Here is an 18,542-nt window from a genome sequence, read left to right on the forward strand (position 1 = left end):
TTACATATTCTCTATTAACATCTAAGAAAAGAACTTGGCCATGGCTTTCTTTTCCTTTTCTTTACGTGCCTTCTTAGTAGCTTCGATGTCTTTCAAACCTTTAAGAATAGCAGCATCTTTTGGTTGTAAAGTCAATGCTCGTTCAAGGAATCTTTGTGCTGAATCTTCGTCTTTAAGCAAGAGATGGCCCATACCTCTTCTATACAACGCCTTAACCTCGGATTTTTCATCAATGCCATCCACTTCCAAAGCTTCGGAGGCAGCCTTGACCGTCTTTTTTCCATCCTTCAATTTCAATGCCACTAATGCTGCATTCAAATAACAGGAAAGCTTCAACTTGTTCAAAGTAGATAAATCTTCTTCGGACAAGTCATCTGGAAAATATTCGGTGAGGAAGTTGGTTGCCTTGTTATACTTTTCATATGATTTTTCTAAGTTACCTTCCTTTAACAATTTAGTACCAATTTCCTTCAACTTGTTCACAGCTTCAAATACTGATTCCGGCTTGTTAACGTCAATATTGTCATTATCTCCTAAAACCTCTTCATATACGTCACCGGTTCCGTCGCTGAAGCCGGCAGCTGCTTGAGGAACGTAATCGGCTGGTAATTCACCACAATCAGCAATTATCCAGTCTTCAACTGGCTTATCATTGGCGCCCTTTTCTGATCTTTCCAATTGACGAACCACGGATTTTCCTTCAATTACTTCCCCAAAGACAACATGTTTACCATTTAAATGTGGCGTTGGTACAGTGGTGATAAAGAATTGAGAACCATTGGTGTTTTGACCGGCATTGGCCATAGATAACAAGAATGGCTTGTCATGGTTCAATTGGAAATTCTCATCTTCAAACTTTTCTCCATATATTGATTCACCACCAGTACCATTGCCATTGGTGAAATCACCACCTTGGCACATAAAGTCCTTAATGACTCTGTGGAAAATAGAACCCTTGTAGGAAAGCGGCTTGCCAGAAACTTCAGAATTACCTTTTTCCCCAGTACATAAAGCTCTAAAGTTTTCGGCGGTTTTTGGAACTATATCATTGTATAATTCAAAGGCAATTCTTCCCTTTGGTTTACCATTGGCGGTGATATCGAAAAAGACCTTACTTCTAGACATTGTGGTTAGTTGATTGTAACCTTAAGGAAATCGGCAGGGTTTGAAAAATTGGTTGTCTCCTCTTTTTTATATGCCCGCGCTGTTGCCCAGTTCAGCGCGCAAACCAATTTTCTAGAACTTTCCGTAGGAGAGGGTGCTGGGTATGGTTCGATACTAACAACTGCAAAATGAAAATACAACCAGCTACAAGTCTAATTCCAACAATGTCTCAAGCAGAACTCTATTACATAAGCTTGAGTTGGCTTTAGAGAGGGGATGTTCTAGGTCTCCAATATATTCTCAAAAAATTGCGAAAAAAATTGCCAAAATGTATTACCGTCACATTTAGTTATCCAACAGATATGTATGTACAAAGTCATAATTTAGTCGATAACTTTTATTACCTAATTTGGATGAATGCTTAAACTTAATTTACTATATTTTGACAGAATTACATTAATTATATCTTCAACTAATCATAGCACAGTCTAAAATCTAATTCTTTGGTCTTACCGGATCAAAGTAGGGATGGTTCATAGCTTCTTTTGCAGTCAATCTCTCTTGATGGTCATATCTCAACAACTTATCAATGAAATCCAAAAACTCATTCAGCACCAAATGTTGATTATTATCATTGACAAATCTTTCCCATGGTCGTCTGTTGTAGTATCCTATATCTTCGTATTCGTCACTCAAGGTCAAATTGTACTTTGTAAGGTATTTGTTTAAGCTATTCGATCCCAATACTCGCACAATTTGTACCAATTGATCAGTGTTGGATTTACCATGGAAGAATGGCTCTTTTATGAAAACCATGGATGCCAACATACATCCAAAAGACCAAAGATCAAGGGAATAGTCATACAATCTGAAATCAACTAATAATTCCGGTCCTTTAAAGTACCGTGAAGCAACTCTAACATTGTACTCCGTTCCTGGGTGGTAGTACTCGGCTAACCCCCAATCAATCAATCTCAAAATCTTCTTTTCATGATCAATCATAACATTATGAGGTTTGACGTCTCGGTGCATTATCCCCATGGAATGCGAGTAATCTAATGCTCGTAACAATTCATACATGTAAAATCTAATATCATAATCGGTAAACGTAGGATACAAACTTCTGAAATCAATATTATTGACGTATTCGAATATCAATCCGGGAGTTTTCAGTTGAGGCTCTCTAACCACATCCAACAATTTTATAATGTTTGGTCCATCAACCAAATTCGACAATATGGAGATTTCACGCTTGATCTTCTTTCTCTTGACGGGCTTCAACACCTTAATAACAACTTTGTTTCTCTTGATCAAGTCAATCCCCAAAAAGACTTCAGAATATTTCCCTCTGCCCAACTTCTTTATAATCTCATAATTCTCTTGTGAGTTCCATTTGATGTTCAAATCGTCGTAATCGTAATAAGCTTGGGGTTTAGAAGCGAGCACATCTGCATAGACTTTAGAAATCGATGTTACTGATTGATGGTGACGCTGTTGTTGTGGTTGCAATGACATAGTAGGTAGTATTGAATTAGGAAAAATTAGCAAAGTGAATACAAATAGTAAAGATACAAGTACAAAGATAATACGACTGTAGAACCGAATCTTGATGGGAGTTGTTGTTGTTTGTTGGGGGTGGCGAGAATAAATAAAACTTTAAGTTTTTGATCTTATAAAAGGGGCTGGTCAGTTTGATTATTATGGTTTGGATACCCCCCTTTGAAGTTTGACTATGTTACACTTAGCGGTTAACTTTGTTTGGTTTACAAAATTTTTTTTTTTTTTCCCTATGAAAAAAAAGGCCAAAGAATTCTGGAGCGTTCGGGATGGTCAAAGTACACTACCCTTGATTTTCTATATACTCTATTAAGCGTCTATATCTTCATATTGTCAAATGACAGGGAAAGTCCCTTCATTCTCGCTTTGGCTACTTTACCTCTCGAGACTGAATCAGCTGCATTTTGTAATTTCTTCTTTTCTTCGTCTTTCTTTGCAAGCTTTCTTCCACCACTTTCTAATTCGTAATTGTCCAAGAAATCATCCAACATACTTTCGAAATCACCTCTTTCCTCCTCCATATTGAATGGGGAATACTCTTCTTCCTCTTGTGGATCTTCTTCAAACTTCTTATTCAACTGTTCGTATCTGTCATCTAGTAAAGTTAACCCTTCGGTTCTGAATAATGCTGATGATGACATGGAAAAGGAAGAAGTATCAGTCATGGCACCTTTCTTCTTTCTCAACTTAGTCTTTGATTTCTTTTTGTTGTCAATTTTAGGTAAATCTCCAAGAGCATCATATTCTTCTTCTTCTTCGTCTTGTTCGTCTTCGTCTTCGAAATCGTCATCTGAATCCCAGTCATTGACTTTATTCTTGTTTTCCTTCTTGAACTGCATGACACCTTGCCAGTTTTGGTGGATTTCCGGTACTTCATCAGTAATTTCGTCATGATTATACTCCTTTGGCTCACCTTGCTCGTACTTTTTGTTGTACTCCTCTTCATAATTATCTAAATCCCATTCATCATAGTCTTCATCGTAAGCTTCAGCATCAGACCCATAATAAAACTCTTGCTCATCTTCCACTTCACCAGATTGCAACAAATCATTAAAGATATCACCTTCGCCTTCCTCTTCTTCTCCCTCAATATATGCCTCGTCTTCCAATGCTTCCAACACTTCTCTCAACCTAGGATCCAAGTTTGGATTAAACCCTTGAAGTTCTTTAGGTATACTTTCATTCAAATCGTGGCCAATCTTTCTCGTCTGTTCTGAAGGAAGCTGATCTTTGAACAAATCCTCGATCTTGGTCTCCTTTTTAGGTTTTTCATCGACCCCAATGAAAACACTATCCTGTTGTCCCATGGGTTTAAGATGCTGCATGTAATCGTACTTGGAATCGTCGTAGAAAATCCCATACTGTGCAGCCATACCTTCATTCTCTCTGATTTCATCACTGGCGAGCTTCTCCTTGAGTTCATTAGGAGTGTAGATTTTCTTCTTGGTCTGTTGTGGTTGTTTGGATGCAGCTGGTACTAACACGTGTTCTGATGCTTCTTCATCGTAAAACTTGGCATCATCGTGCGCACGATGGACTATGTTGAATGTAGTTGCATTCTTCTTATCAAACTTTCTTCGCGGAGCCATGATTGGTGTGCTGGTACAGGTTCTTGCTTAGAGATAAAGGGAGTAAGATTTTTTTTTTTTTCTTTCTTTTTCCGATGTTGCATTTTCTGCGATGACTGCAAAAAAAACCATACACTATAAACACTAAAGGTTTAAAAACAATTAAAATATGCAAATTAAACTATGTACGACTATATGCTATCATGCATTCCATGTGACTTTTCAATAATTTGAGGCCAGTTACTTAAATAAACGGCAATAAATGTACTTATTGATAAAAATGCCACCCCAGTAATCAACCCCAACCATAATCCATTCAAATCCAAATGACAGTTAAATGCCAAGTAAAACCCAACCGGTAATGCAACCAAGTAATAAGAAATCATATTCAAGATTGATCCTATTCTTTGACGTCCTTGGCCACGAAGAACACCCGATCCAATAACCACCAATGAATCTCCAAATTGGTTTATGGCAGTAAGGATAAGCAAAGTAGTGGTTATAGTAAGAACCTTTTCGTCATTGGTAAACAATTTCCCAATAGTGTGCCTACCAAAGAACATAATGGCAAAATTGATTGTCCCCGTACATGAAGCTAAAATTGCAAAAAGATTCGAATTACATTTGGCAGCAGCAACATTCTTTTGTCCCACATAATTACCAATATTGGTACTTAACGCCACGGCAATGGCAAATGGCAATTGAAATGCTAAGGATGCAACATTGGAAGCAATGGATTGGGCTGCAAGTGATTCGGTTCCGAATCTTGCTGCAAGAATAGTCAACACTTCAAAAGCCAAGAACTCGGCAATGACCATAATGACCCCAGGAATAGCTAATGATAACATTGGCTTCCAATTAGTAAATGCCTTTCTTAAATCAAACCCTCCCCAGCACTGTTTACCGTCAATGAATACCACATATGCCAACATGAAAAAATCAATTAACCAGTATGTTATCACAATGGCCAAGGCGATACCGTTATAACCAAGTCCATAAGTTGGGTGCCACACCAACAACCAATTCAAAATTAAATTTATAGGGATTATCATAACTAAGATATAACTTCCAGCATTGAAGATGTTTTGAGCCGTCAAGAATCTTTTGCCGGTTTCAAACAAGATTAATCCTGGTGCACCAATTGCATGTATCTTCAAGAAGGTTTCTGCCATTTCTGCCAATTCTGCATCAGGAACCATAGTTTTCAAAATGGCACCGGAATTGAACCAAAGTATCACCAATGGAACGGAAATGGTTAATATGATAACTGAACATCTTTGGAAGTATACACCCACCATTTTGATATTGCCTGACCCAAAAGCTTGGGAACAAAATGTATCCAAACTGCTAGCCATCCCTTGGTATACTGCTAACCCAGTTATGTTAAATGTACATAATGCCAATGAACAAGCAGCTAATTCCTTAGCACCTAATCTACCGGCAGCATACATGGACGTTATGGAAAGGAAATATTGTAATGTGAATGTGAGGACCAAGGGTATGGAGGATATGGATATTCTTTTCAATTCCAGTACGGATGTGATAGTGACCTTTTCAGCTTCTTCATCAGGAAGTATAGCGTCATAGTGCTGATACTCAGCGTTTTGAGTTAAAAGAGTCTCTTCGGTATTGAGATTCATGGTGACCTAGCATACGATGCAGCAAAAGGAAAAATATACCTCTGTAGCATGAAATTATTGCAATTGCTGGGGGCTTTATATATTTGAACAATCAATTGATTGTGTAAAATTACTAATATATGTAATTTCCGCGCCTATTGCCTGTTCCGGTAATTGCACTCGCGCTAATTTCTCAAAGAAAGATGAAAATTTTGTTATCGGCGCAAAAGAAACTTTTTAAATTCCGTTTGTTAAAAATGACGTCACGTGCGAGCGGAATTACCAACCGATTAGTATCGGACGAGGTTTTACTGAATACGAAGCCAGGAAGCTTGTTTGTTATAACGAGGGTGGATGAAGATGGTGAATATTGTATGTCAATGTCTTTGCTGCTGGATATTTGAGGGCAGGAAAATGCAATTGCAAGTTTGTAATCTGGATGTGATTCTATCTTTGTCACGTTGATGTCATAACTAAGAAGAGTTTCTGCCACAGTTTTCAGTGGTGGCAGTGATGGCACCGGCTTAGCGGCTGGAGTCTTGGTAGTGCTTGGTTCAATTTCCTCAATTAAATTCTTGTTTGGTTTGTTATTGATGTTCATAAGGTCGGGTAATTGTCCATTGTCTTCTTCGTCTTCTTCATCAATTGCCATTTCTTCAATTAGTCCCAATGTCTCATTCTGTTTCAATTCTTGCAACTTCTTTTGAAGAGAATTCTCCAATTCACTTTTCGTGACCATAGTTTGCGTAAGTTCACCCTTGGCTAACATTTTCGGTATCGTGTACTCTCTTTCCAATGTCAATTCATTCAACAACTCGATAGATTCAATGCACCACTCAATTAAAATCAATCGTAAATCTTTACTTATTTGACACCATTGGAAACATCGACTGTTTATACAGCAGTCATATACCAAACTAGGAAATCCCTTCTTATCCTTAGTTTCCTTCTCACTCGATACAATTATCGGTATTTCCCATTGATTTTCTATGATTAATGGGAACACGATTTCTGGTTCGAAATCTTGTGGTGGTTTAGGCACCTGCTCATCATGGCAGATATTTATAAATACCTTGGTGGAGATTCTCGCCAAGTTTTTTGATTCTAGGATTTTAGTCTTGACTACAAATCCAGGCTTTGGATGGAGTGTCACTTTCTCCTGTTCTTCAATCAAGGACATTGTGATGACTAGTGATGATTATTGTGAATTTTCCTTTGACTCAACTCTGTTAGTCAGATCAAGAATTTTTTTTTTTTGCCTGTCTGTCTGTCTGTCTGTTTCGTTTGTGCGGCGACATTTACTAAATTTCAATAAAGATCACTTTTACAACCATTCACCATTCACCATTCACCATTCAGCGAGTCAGACAAGCCATGAACGTGTTGGTATATTCCGGTCCTGGAACTACCACTGAAAGTGTCAAACACTGTGTAGAATCACTCAGATTCCACTTATCCTCATACTATGCTGTTCTTCCTGTGTCTGAATCAGTCATTCTAAACGAACCATGGATGCGCAAGACATCACTCTTGGTCATGCCTGGAGGAGCCGATTTACCCTACTGTAACGTGTTGAACGGGAACGGGAATAGAAAAATAGCAAGTTATGTCAAACAAGGTGGGGCATACTTGGGTTTCTGTGCCGGTGCCTATTTCGCAGCAGCTAGGTGTGAATTTGAGATTGGCAATCCAGTTATGGAAGTTTCCGGTCCTCGAGAATTGGCATTTTACCCAGATGCAAAGAGAGGATGTGCATTTAAGGGGTTCCAATATGAATCTCATGCCGGTGCACGGGCAGTCCAAGTTTCCGTGAATACTAGTATCTTACCTGACTGTCCTTCCAGTGTGTATCATTATTACAACGGTGGTGGTGTGTTTATTAATGCAAGTAAATACAAAGATGTGGAAGTTTTAGCACGATATGATGAGCGAATCGACGTGGATGACATAGACAAAGCAGCAGTTGTGTTTAGGAAAGTTGGAAAGGGTAGAGTGCTACTTACAGGAACTCATCCTGAATTTTCCTACAACTTATTGAAACCCTTCCAACATGAACATGATGATAAATTCACCACTGTGATTGAAAAATTAAAGGAAAACGATCATGATAGAAAGTTATTCACTAAAGCGTGCTTGAAGAAATTGGGATTGAGAGTTAGTGAAAATGTCGATGCGTCAATACCTAATGTGACTCCATTGATAGTTGCTTCACCCGTAGCCAACATTGGACAAATATACCAAGATTTGAAAACTAATTTGGACATCAAGAACGGTTTCTTCCAAGACAATAATGATGTATTTGTATTCCAAGATGAGTCACACGAAGAATACCATGTTGAAAATGAACGTATTGACGTTGAAGATCCAACTAAAGCTACCAAGCATGTGAAATTCATGACTTCAGGAACTATCCCAACAAACAAAATGACACCTTATTTCAACATGAACAAATATTTTGAACATTTGAAAGAATTATCTAAAGGGAACATCGGGCAGTATGGAAATATACTCGGATATGCTGAGGTTACAACGTCCACAAACACAATTCTTGAAAAGAATCCTCATTGGCTAGAACATCTTCCTGCTGGATTCACCTTGACTGCAACTACGCAAATTGCCGGTAGAGGCCGTGGTGGTAATGTTTGGATCAACCCAAAGGGAGTATTGGCAACTTCTATCTTGTTCAAGATTTCTCAATCAGCCAAATCTTCTTCCTCGGTGGTAACCATGCAGTATTTGTGTGGGTTAGCTTTGATTGAAGCAATTTTGGGATATGGAAGTACCGAATCCGGCAAGGGAGTAGGATATGAAGACATGCCATTGCGTTTGAAATGGCCTAATGATATCTACATTTTGAAACCGGAATATTTCAACTCATTAGCTGATAAGAATGATGTCAGTAGTACTGTCGAAGGAGACGATGAAAAATATTCTAAAGTCTCAGGAGCCTTAATTAATTCGCAGTACTTGAATGGTCAATTCTATTTAGTATGGGGTGGTGGTGTAAATGTGTCTAATCCAGCACCAACCACGTCGTTGAACTTGGTATTGCAGAAATTAAACTTGATTAGAGAGAAGCAAGGTTTGCCTTTATTACCCCACTATGAGCCGGAAAAGTTGTTGGCTAAACTTATGCATACAGTAAACCTGTTCTTCCCTGTGTTTGAGAAGGCAGGGTTGAGTCCATTCCTTCCACTTTATTATAAGCGTTGGTTCCATTCTGAACAGAAAGTGGCTGTCAATGGTGCCGATGGAAAACCAAGAACTTGTGTAATCAAGGGCATAACTCCAGATTATGGATTGCTTATTGCTGAAGATGTTAACAATCATGAAGTTTTACATTTGCAACCTGATGGAAACTCATTTGACATTTTTAAAGGATTAGTTTATAAAAAGTCGTAGATAGAAATGTAATATACAAAAGTGATAGATCTTTTTTTTTTTTGCAATTTTGCAGACAGAATTTCCTGCCGCGCAAATTGGCAGATAAAAATGTCACTGTTTTGTTTTGTTTTGACAACCAACGTTAGCAACACGCCATTCTACTCACATCCCCACACCCTCACCATGAAGGTTAAGATTCTAGAATGGAAGTCATTCGCCACCTGGCATTGGGATTTGGCTACATCGGCCGATGATTCAGGATACGTTGAAGAATTATGCGGGATTTGTCGTGTATCGTTTGATGGAACTTGTCCTAATTGTAAATACCCCGGTGATGATTGTCCCATTGTCCTTGGATCAGGGTGCACCCATAATTTCCACTTGCATTGTATATTAAAATGGCTAGAACAAGAGAGCTCTAAAGGATTATGTCCTATGTGTCGTCAAATCTTCACTTTCAAAGAACCAGAACAAACCAGTGACGTGTTGATCAATTTAAAGACGTTGATTGATGGGCATAGAGTTATGAGAGAAAGATTTCAACAGGGCAATGAGCAAGAGTTTGAAGCGTTTGGTGCTGACCAGGATTTACAAATGGCATAACCTCTGTTTACCTTGACCATCTTCCAATCACCGATCTTGTCGGGTGAATTGAAAAGCGCGAAAAATTTCTCGTCTAGTGATTTTTAGTTGCTTGTACCACAAAGAGATCACCAATGAACACCACAACACTCTGGAGATCATTGATACGTCAAAAACCTCTTGGGTTAAGACACATAATAACAAGAAACCTTGCTCTGACAAGAATTGTCTTGAACTCGGTTCCTCCAACTACCGCCACTGCCACCACCCCTGCCAAACCCTTGACTCAACTTGAAATCGCAAGATCAAAATTCAAACCAGAAGAACTTGAAGCTGCAAGATTAGCCAGATTGGCAGGTTTAGGATGGTTATCTAAATTACCCGAGAAATGGATCCCGTACTTTGAACTAATGAGGTTGGAGAAACCAGTGGGTACCTGGCTATTATTAATTCCATCAATGTGGGGGATCACCATGGCCTCCTACTCCATTCACGCACCATTATCTACCACGCTCACCGCCATTGGGTTATTCTCTGTTGGTGCTGTGATTATGAGAGGAGCAGGATGTACAATTAACGATATCTGGGATAGAAACCTAGATAACCAAGTGGCTAGAACTATGGAACGTCCAATCACCAGTGGCCGAGTCTCGGTTCCTCAAGCAGTTGGGTGGATGGGTGTACAATGTTTTGCCGGGTTGGGTATCCTATTAAGTTTGCCTAGTCAATGTTTTGCCTTGGGTGCTTTAGCATTACCGTTCGTGGCAGCATACCCATTATTCAAGAGATTCACATACTATCCCCAGGCCATGCTTTCGATCTGTTATAGTTGGGGTTGTCTCTTGGGTTTCCCAGCCGTGGGTGCTCCTCTTAACTTATGGGTAGCTATTCCTTTATTTATATCCAATTGGATCTGGTGTTTGACTTATGATACCATTTACGCTCATCAAGACAAAAAGTTTGATATTCATGCTGGTATTAAATCCACGGCCTTGGCTTGGGGCGACAAGTCCAAACCAATCATGAAGGGATTAACTGTTGCCCAAGCTGGATTCTACACTTTAGCCGGAGTCATGAATTCCATGGGTCCATGTTTCTACATTGCTGGCGCTTATGCTATTGGTAGGTTATACAACAGAATCTCCAAGGTTGATTTAGATGACCAAAAAAGTTGTTGGAGCGCATTCACCTCCAACATTAATACTGGGTTTATTTTCTTGTTTGGTATTGCTGCTGATTACATCTTGTTATTGCTTGGCTTCTTGTAAATAGAATTAGATCTATATCTATACAGTAAGAAAATCTTGATATAACTTTTTAATACGTGATGATTCTGACTTGGTTACCACTTTACGAATGTTAGTTTCACGGGAACTCAGTTTGAGATCGACAATGGCATGTTCGAGGAACTTGAGAAGGTATATTAAAGGGAACGAATTGGGGATGATCTCTAGTAAGTCAACAGGTGATATGTGACTTTTACTGTAGGTTTCCACGAAATGCTCAATTGCTGGCTCAACCTTTCTTTCTTCTTCATATAATTTCAAATAGAATTTGAATATTCCAAGCAAAGATTGTTGAACTTGTTGTTCCTCTATCTTTTTTTGTTCTGGGGTAAACTTTGGAAAATAGAATGTTTGCTTGGGTAATGCTAATTGGTTTATAATAGCCACTGTTTCTGCATTGCTGTAATCATGGAATGCAAGTAACTTCTCAATATTTGGTTGAGCAATGAACTGATGATATTGAAAGAGCTTATGGTCTGGCGTAGTATATACCTTGCCATATTTGTGGTATTTTACCCAACAGAGTTCAAATGATTTCAAGTATAATACAAATAAAGTTTCTGAGTCCTTGGATTTCCCACTAATACTAACAAAATCCAACCAAGATATCTTGGGCCATTTGTCTTTCTCTAGAGAATTAATTGCTTCATACTCCCTCAATAAAAGATCATATGATGCTTCTGCTTCTTCAGAACATACAGTGGAGGAAATCATGGTGGTACTTATTGTCTCTAGCAATTCATCAAATATTTCCTGATTTTCTGTATCTTCCAAGAAGGAAGATTCCAATAGTTCAATCAGCAATATAGCAAATCCCTTGGATGAATCTGAAAGTTCTTTGGTTACAGCTCTGTTTATATCATTGTAGCGTTTTGCAGCTTTTGATCTCATAAATTCAACACCTTTGTCCTTGTCTACTCTGATCACTTCAAGAAGTAACTTTCCATAATCTTTATCGGTGAGAGTATTACTGCCAAGTAATTTAATTGCCGTGTGAATGTGCTTGCGTGATAGATCTTCCGATAGTATGTTTGCATATAAGCTGGCTATCTGCAAACGATTATCATTATCATGTTCAAATAATGTCTCGTATGCCTCTAGTATTGCACCGCTCAAGGACTTAGTAATAAACAATTCTATAAGCTCCTTATTTAAGTCATCATATGAATTCCAAAATGAATCCTTCTTGAAAAACTCCAAGACTTCTGATTCGGTTGCGTTTCTGTAATATGCTCGTCTAAGCTCGGGAGTCCAATATTGAGATGGCAATGCCGTAATGTATCGTTTCAAGAGCTCTAAATCAGGTTCATCTTTCCAATCCTCAATTATTTTTTCTAATCCGACAAACACTTTATCATATTTATATTCTGAGCCACCAAGGAGGTGTAATACTAATTTAGGCGATATTATAGGTCCATTTAGATATTGTTTCAATGCAAAGGTTAATATATTATCCATTTTCGAATGTAATACTGCAAGAAATTGTAAATGTATAGCATAATTCTTGGATTCCTCAGCTAAATGGGAAATGTCTTTTTTAAGAAACTCCTCGAAATTTTCAGTTTCAAGGGCATGCATGAACAGATTATGTATTTCTATTATTGGGTTGGTTTTATGAATTGACCATATTTCTTTTTGGTTGTGTATGAGTATATCTGTTGTTATTCTTGACAATGGTTGGGTTAATTCACCATTTCTATCTTTGGTCGAGAGAAGGTGCTTCACTGATACATCCTCAATAGAAAGAAACTTATCCAACTTATTAATTGAATAGTGTTTGTCTGTTTCTATGGCCTCATTCTTTTCTATCCTTTCCAGCTGCTTAAAATCAGATAAATTCATTGCAATTGTAATATCAAGACTTTCTAACGAAGACACAACTAATTTAGATTTCTCTTCCGAGTTGAATATTGCAAGTGCATACGGCCATTCGATGACAACACCTCCGTTAGGATATCCTTCACCAACCCAAGTCAAAGTTCCTCTTGTGACATCTCCGGTACCATTTATAAACATAGCTATGGCCGTCGATACATCTGACAGGATAGTCAAGAGTAATTCACTTTGATTGGTGTCGTTAGCATAGAATGAAGTCAATATCGGACTCACTTCTTGATCAGTTCTATATTCAAATAAGGGAATTTTCCGATTATGTTCTATATCAATAATATCATAATTACTTCCGTCGGCAATCACGATCAAATTTGCGGGATTGAATGAATCTCCAGCTATAGCGTTGGTATAATGGATCTCACGAACAATTTTGATTTGCTCCCCATGTAACTGGATTATTCGAACTTTGGTAGGTGATAGTACAAGAATCGAGTCTGGTTGGTTTTCTATACGTAAAAGTGCTATATCGTTTATATCTTTCATGCGTTTGATATGACATGGGGAAAGTTCAGGGAGTGAATAAACTTGTGCTATTCGGCCAGCCAACACTACTACTCGTTTCGATACAGGTAGTATTAGAATTCGAGTTATTGGCATTTCTGAGATTTGTAGTTGTGATATTAGTATGTATTCAGGTACATCATCAAAGTGGTGATAATGTAGTATGATTCCCTTGGTGGTGCCGATATAAACATTAGATTCGTATGTGGTTGTTGTGGAGATGAGTTCATCCTCGGATAGTGATAGATTGGTTATGAACGGACTGATTTGGTAGTTCAATGCGTTAGTATCATTGATGTTCATAGTAATTAGTTAGTTCCAAAAGTGTTGCCTTTTGGGTAAATTGTTGTAAATCCATTTGTGTTTGCATTCTACTACTCAATGTTTGTGTGCAGGAGTCAAATTTTATGTTAGTGGGAATTTTCGGGCAAATTGTGTGGGACAACCACAGGGCCAGTGTTGGTGTATAACAAGGGTGAGAACTTTCCTACATTTAACTTACACTTGTATACAATTGACAAGGTTTAGGTTCATTCAATAGGTTTAATAAGCACCATATTAACAATCATGTTAGGTTTGTAGTTTGGTATCATTATTGATATGACCCTAGAATGCAATTCTCCTACAAGATTTGGTATATTCATTCTTGGATCATGTGAATGGATTGGGGTCTTTATAGATGTAGGTATGGTAATTGTACTGGATTATTTTCAAGTCACACAGCTTACATAGTTTAGATCTAGCTGCAGAAGAATATCGTCACAAAGGAGCAAACTTTAGGATCAAATTGGTAACTAAAATTCAATACTATTGAAATTTGTTCTATTACTGGAATAATTCTTGACGCAGTACAACGTGGCGGCGCTATATAACATCCATTTACACTATACTCGCATAGTACTAACTATAAAAAGTCTTTCAATAATTCCTTGGAGTGGGAGTAGCCGATGGGGGCATAACTGGCGGGAATGCCAAATTGTCTCTATGTGCAACATATTCACTATCAGCAAACCCCAATATCTTTTCAATATCTCTACTCTTGTGTCCTTTAATCATTCTGATTTCAGTGGCCAGATAATTTACACGGCAATGACCAACTTCAACTGCCTCTGACAAGGGTAAGCTCTTGTCTGCAATGACTTTTATCGACACACATTCACTTTCATGGAAGTTTCCAAGAACTTCAATGATCCCAGCTGGTAATAACCCAGCTCTGTTTCTTCTAGTTAATGCTTCAAAACATCCCAGGTCAATAATCAACGCACCTTTAGTCTTTAATCCATGCAATAACCAGAATCTTCTGTCAGATTTGATTTGTGTATCTTGTGGTAATCCCAAGAATTGGGTATGTAATGGAATCTTTCCCTGGGTGACATCATTGGCAAGCATGACTCGCTGTTCATCAATTGACAAATTAGAGTTATTTTGTGATTGGATATGATTAACAATATCAAGAATATAATGAGGCTGGCTAGACAATGTGATAATAGTAGTGACGCCCACATTAGTAGCTAATTCTGCAGCAATTAACTTTGTAGTCATACCCCCAGTTCCCACTTTTGAACCAGCTTGTCCATTTTCGGTATCTGTATTCACATTAAGGTCTTCTATTTTATCCACAATCAAGATAGGTTTGGCATCAGGATTAGCCCTTGGATTGTCAGTATACAAACACTCCACATCGGTCATAAGAAATAAGTAATCAGCATGAATCATGGCAGCAGTTATAGCGGACAACGTATCGTTATCACCAAACTTAATTTCCGAAACTGACAAAGTATCATTTTCATTGACAATTGGAATAACTCCCATATCCAATAATTCATTTATAGTGTTTTTGGCATTCTTATACTGAGTGAAATCCATAATGTCGTTTCTGGTAATTAAGATCTGGGCAATTGGTTGAGCCAACAGCCTGAACAAATTATCAAACAACCCAATCAACCTACCTTGTCCAATGGATGCAAGTGCCTGTACTGCAGCAAGCTTGCTTGGCTTCGCATCCATCCCCACTCGTTTCATCCCAAAGGCAATGGCTCCTGAGGACACGATGATGATTCGATGACCTTGACGTCGCAATTTGACAATTGTTTCTACTATAAGTGACATATTGGCAATACGTGGTTCGCGAGACTCTTCATCTACTAGAGATGAGGTACCGAGTTTAACCACTATTGTGAATGGTGTTTTATTCATGGTGGATCTGTTGAGTACGGATGATTATAAGGAAGCGTTGAGTCATTTCTTTAGTGAAAAATTAAAAAAAAAAATCTATATGTCCGGGATCGCGCAGTACTCTCCGGTGCAGGTAATCAGAAGTATAGCCGTTTAAATTGGATGTGAAGTACAAATGTGCACTAGGAATGTACTAGTTTATGGATTTGTGATATAATATTGTTCTGGAACTGAAGACTATAAAATTGTAAGTTGATTTGAATAATAAATTTATGACTAGTTGAATTAGCTGCAAATTTGTTGCAAATTTTAAATTATTTTACTGCGGAGGGTGTATATCTCACTATTTATAGTATCTAACGCCAACCTTATCACTCTTCTTAAGCTGTGGAGCTTCAACTTTATGTACTTGTCCTGGAAACAAATCAAACCCATTATCTTGCAAAAACACATCTCGATCAACAAGAATTTCAACACCTTTAATTGGTTTGTCTGAACTCAAACTGACAGACCCATCCTCAACTTTAAAATCAACTTTTCTATCATTGAATTTCAAATACTTTAATGGTTGCGGCCAATCACCAGCACTGGCGATGACTTCTCCTTTCGACACAAAATATCCATGAACAACAACATGTTTATCACTTGGAATATCTAAATCCTTGATAACTTCAGTAGTCAGATTACCAGTAAGAACTACTTCCTGGTCAGGTAACGATTTCAACTTTTCTCCAGTTGCAACTTCATAAATGTCAACTTTGAGAGTAGCTGGGAGGTCTTCAGTATTAGCATTAACACCCCAAATGTCCACAGAAAATGTCTTTGGTCTATAATCAAAAGCTGCACCAAACTTGGCATCTTCGACAATCTCTCCATCTCGTTTCTCGTATCTATAAATCCCCACACCGACAGGTTTACTTTCACGTTTAACGGAATAGTAAGCTAATTTAGGGCGTCTATAGAAATCGACAAGAGACCAAGAAGCCACAGGCCAACAATCATTAATCTGCCACACAATAGTACCACCATTGTATCTCTTGCCATCACCCCTCCATTCACGTCTCCAACATCTATAAGCATACCCCAAGCATTCTGCTTGCATTAATTGAGTAGCATAAATCCAAGAATCGAAATCAAGACCTTGAACCTTGATATTTTCAATGACGTACAAAGCAAGACGACGTTCAAATCCATCGGCCTTGTTATGATGGTCTACGGTTTCACTTTGTGGATAAAGCTCAGTAGAATCGGTAATGCATTGCTCGTAGGTCTTTCTGTTGGGCAATGCTTCCATTCCAAATTCTGAAACAAACCTACCTCCAAGTTTATACCAATTCTGGTACTTTTCTTGACTACCATGCCACACATTCCATTGATGCATATCCCCAATTGTAGGATCAGCAGTCCCATCACCACCCCAGGGGGAACCTGGATGATAAGGAACATCAGATTGTAGCTTTTGTACCAATTTGGGCAAAGTATTTTCATAAATTGTTCTTGCAGGGAATGTAGTGTGTGAATAATCCCCTGACAAGTCCAGTGGATCCCATTCCAATCCACATTGCTCGGCAACTTGATAATCTTCATTATTACCAGCATAAATAGTCAAACAACAATGGTTTCTTAATCTCTTCAATTGATGCTCTGCTTCTGCAGCAACGTTGGCTATGAACTTGGCATCACCAGGGTATTGACCACAGGCAAACATGAAATCTTGCCAGACCATGATACCCAATCTATCACATTCCTCGTAGAAAATGTCTTGTTCGTAGTATCCACCACCCCAGATTCTAATCATGTTTTGATGACCATTGACTGCGAGTTGTAACCATTCACTATAGTCCTTTGCAGTTAATGACGTTTGGAAGGAATGGGCAGGAATCCAATTGGAACCAGTAGAGTAGACTGGAACATTGTTGATTTTGAAGTAGAAACTACTACCAGACTGATCAATCAACAGTTCTTGAATAAGTTCAACTTTTCGGATACCAATACGTTTAGTTATTGTTTGGGAAGTGGTTGACACTTGTACGGTGTAAAGTGGTTGCTCACCATGGCTAAATGGATACCACAACTGGGGATTGTTGATCGTGACTTTCTTGGAAACAGTGGCTGATTCAGAAACGTCTTGAGTAAACTCTTCAATTACAGCCCCTTCCGGATCCAAAATTATATAATCAAGTTTTGTAGGGGCATCGGTTTCAAGCTCAGTCTGAATATCTATCTTGGCAACAGTAAGGTTATCAACATCAACCTTGACATACACATCTTTAATCAAAGTGTCATAGCTAATAAACTTAACTGGCTTGTATGGCCCACACGTAATCAAAACTGGCCCCCAATCCCAACCATAATGGTATTGAGCTTTACGAGCATGGAGTCTTTCAGAACCACCATTGAAACTAGCAAGCTTACCTAATCCTGCTTCCTTTTCCAATTGTCTGGCTTTGACAATTCCACTTTCAAATTCAATCAATAATTCGTTGTCTGGCTTGAGGTATTGGGTTATGTCAACACGATATTCTCGAAACATGTTCTCGGTGGTTAAAATGGGGGTGTTGTTAAGGTAAACCTTGGCAAAAGTGTCCAATCCTTCAAATACCAATACATTGTTTTTGAAACTAGCAGAAGATGCTTTGAATGTTGTACGATACTCCCAGTTGGTTTCACCAATCCATTGAACTTGCTTTTCATTCATGTCAATAAACGGATCAGAGATTTCATTATTGTATAATAAATCGGGGTGGATTTCGGTGGTTGCACCCGGGCGGGAGTTCTTCCATTCAGATTTGCCTGATTGGCGATATTGCCAATTGGTTAAGGTTGAAGTGTGCATTATCTCGGTGTAGAAACAACAAGAAGAAGAATTTGCT

General features: G+C 38.4%; 11 protein-coding genes across 11 annotated transcripts; 3 read left to right on the forward strand and 8 right to left on the reverse strand. All coding sequences in view use genetic code 12, as the record gives it.

The window, feature by feature from the left end:
• Positions 1–21: 21 nt before the first annotated feature.
• CPR6 (peptidylprolyl isomerase) lies at positions 22–1,125 on the reverse strand (the record flags this gene model as incomplete). The annotated part of the gene is made up of 1 exon (XM_007373187.1): positions 22–1,125. One exon carries the CDS (start codon positions 1,123–1,125, stop codon positions 22–24), a length of 1,104 nt encoding a protein of 367 aa, XP_007373249.1.
• A 213-nt stretch (positions 1,126–1,338) lies between these two features.
• CKA1 (casein kinase 2 catalytic subunit) lies at positions 1,339–2,850 on the reverse strand (the record flags this gene model as incomplete). The annotated part of the gene is made up of 1 exon (XM_007373188.1): positions 1,339–2,850. One exon carries the CDS (start codon positions 2,617–2,619, stop codon positions 1,600–1,602), a length of 1,020 nt encoding a protein of 339 aa, XP_007373250.1.
• Positions 2,851–2,978: 128 nt separating this feature from the next.
• LTV1 (Ltv1p) lies at positions 2,979–4,250 on the reverse strand (the record flags this gene model as incomplete). Its single annotated transcript, XM_007373189.1, has 1 exon — positions 2,979–4,250. The coding sequence occupies one exon, from the start codon at positions 4,248–4,250 to the stop codon at positions 2,979–2,981; it is 1,272 nt and encodes a 423-aa protein (XP_007373251.1).
• A 135-nt stretch (positions 4,251–4,385) lies between these two features.
• On the reverse strand, positions 4,386–5,887 carry SPAPADRAFT_59037 (uncharacterized protein; the record flags this gene model as incomplete). The annotated part of the gene is made up of 1 exon (XM_007373190.1): positions 4,386–5,887. One exon carries the CDS (start codon positions 5,867–5,869, stop codon positions 4,421–4,423), a length of 1,449 nt encoding a protein of 482 aa, XP_007373252.1.
• Positions 5,888–5,929: 42 nt separating this feature from the next.
• On the reverse strand, positions 5,930–7,061 carry SPAPADRAFT_59038 (uncharacterized protein; the record flags this gene model as incomplete). The annotated part of the gene is made up of 1 exon (XM_007373191.1): positions 5,930–7,061. One exon carries the CDS (start codon positions 7,026–7,028, stop codon positions 6,042–6,044), a length of 987 nt encoding a protein of 328 aa, XP_007373253.1.
• A 161-nt stretch (positions 7,062–7,222) lies between these two features.
• On the forward strand, positions 7,223–9,250 carry SPAPADRAFT_48797 (biotin--[acetyl-CoA-carboxylase] ligase; the record flags this gene model as incomplete). The annotated part of the gene is made up of 1 exon (XM_007373192.1): positions 7,223–9,250. The coding sequence occupies one exon, from the start codon at positions 7,223–7,225 to the stop codon at positions 9,248–9,250; it is 2,028 nt and encodes a 675-aa protein (XP_007373254.1).
• Positions 9,251–9,363: 113 nt separating this feature from the next.
• Positions 9,364–13,800, reverse strand: SPAPADRAFT_147568 (CORVET complex subunit; the record flags this gene model as incomplete). Its single annotated transcript, XM_007373193.1, has 1 exon — positions 9,364–13,800. The coding sequence occupies one exon, from the start codon at positions 13,795–13,797 to the stop codon at positions 11,101–11,103; it is 2,697 nt and encodes an 898-aa protein (XP_007373255.1).
• Positions 9,416–9,835, forward strand: SPAPADRAFT_135028 (anaphase promoting complex subunit 11; the record flags this gene model as incomplete). Its single annotated transcript, XM_007373194.1, has 1 exon — positions 9,416–9,835. The coding sequence occupies one exon, from the start codon at positions 9,416–9,418 to the stop codon at positions 9,833–9,835; it is 420 nt and encodes a 139-aa protein (XP_007373256.1).
• On the forward strand, positions 9,934–12,225 carry SPAPADRAFT_59042 (4-hydroxybenzoate octaprenyltransferase; the record flags this gene model as incomplete). Its single annotated transcript, XM_007373195.1, has 1 exon — positions 9,934–12,225. One exon carries the CDS (start codon positions 9,949–9,951, stop codon positions 11,080–11,082), a length of 1,134 nt encoding a protein of 377 aa, XP_007373257.1.
• Positions 13,801–14,224: 424 nt separating the features above from the next.
• PRO1 (glutamate 5-kinase) lies at positions 14,225–15,718 on the reverse strand (the record flags this gene model as incomplete). Its single annotated transcript, XM_007373196.1, has 1 exon — positions 14,225–15,718. One exon carries the CDS (start codon positions 15,688–15,690, stop codon positions 14,413–14,415), a length of 1,278 nt encoding a protein of 425 aa, XP_007373258.1.
• Positions 15,719–16,012: 294 nt separating this feature from the next.
• SPAPADRAFT_135099 (uncharacterized protein) lies at positions 16,013–18,505 on the reverse strand (the record flags this gene model as incomplete). Its single annotated transcript, XM_007373197.1, has 1 exon — positions 16,013–18,505. The coding sequence occupies one exon, from the start codon at positions 18,503–18,505 to the stop codon at positions 16,013–16,015; it is 2,493 nt and encodes an 830-aa protein (XP_007373259.1).
• Positions 18,506–18,542: the final 37 nt, after the last annotated feature.

The sequence above is a fragment of the Spathaspora passalidarum genome, assembly GCF_000223485.1.
Source record: "Spathaspora passalidarum NRRL Y-27907 unplaced genomic scaffold SPAPAscaffold_2, whole genome shotgun sequence".
Classification (NCBI taxonomy): domain Eukaryota; kingdom Fungi; phylum Ascomycota; class Pichiomycetes; order Serinales; family Debaryomycetaceae; genus Spathaspora; species Spathaspora passalidarum.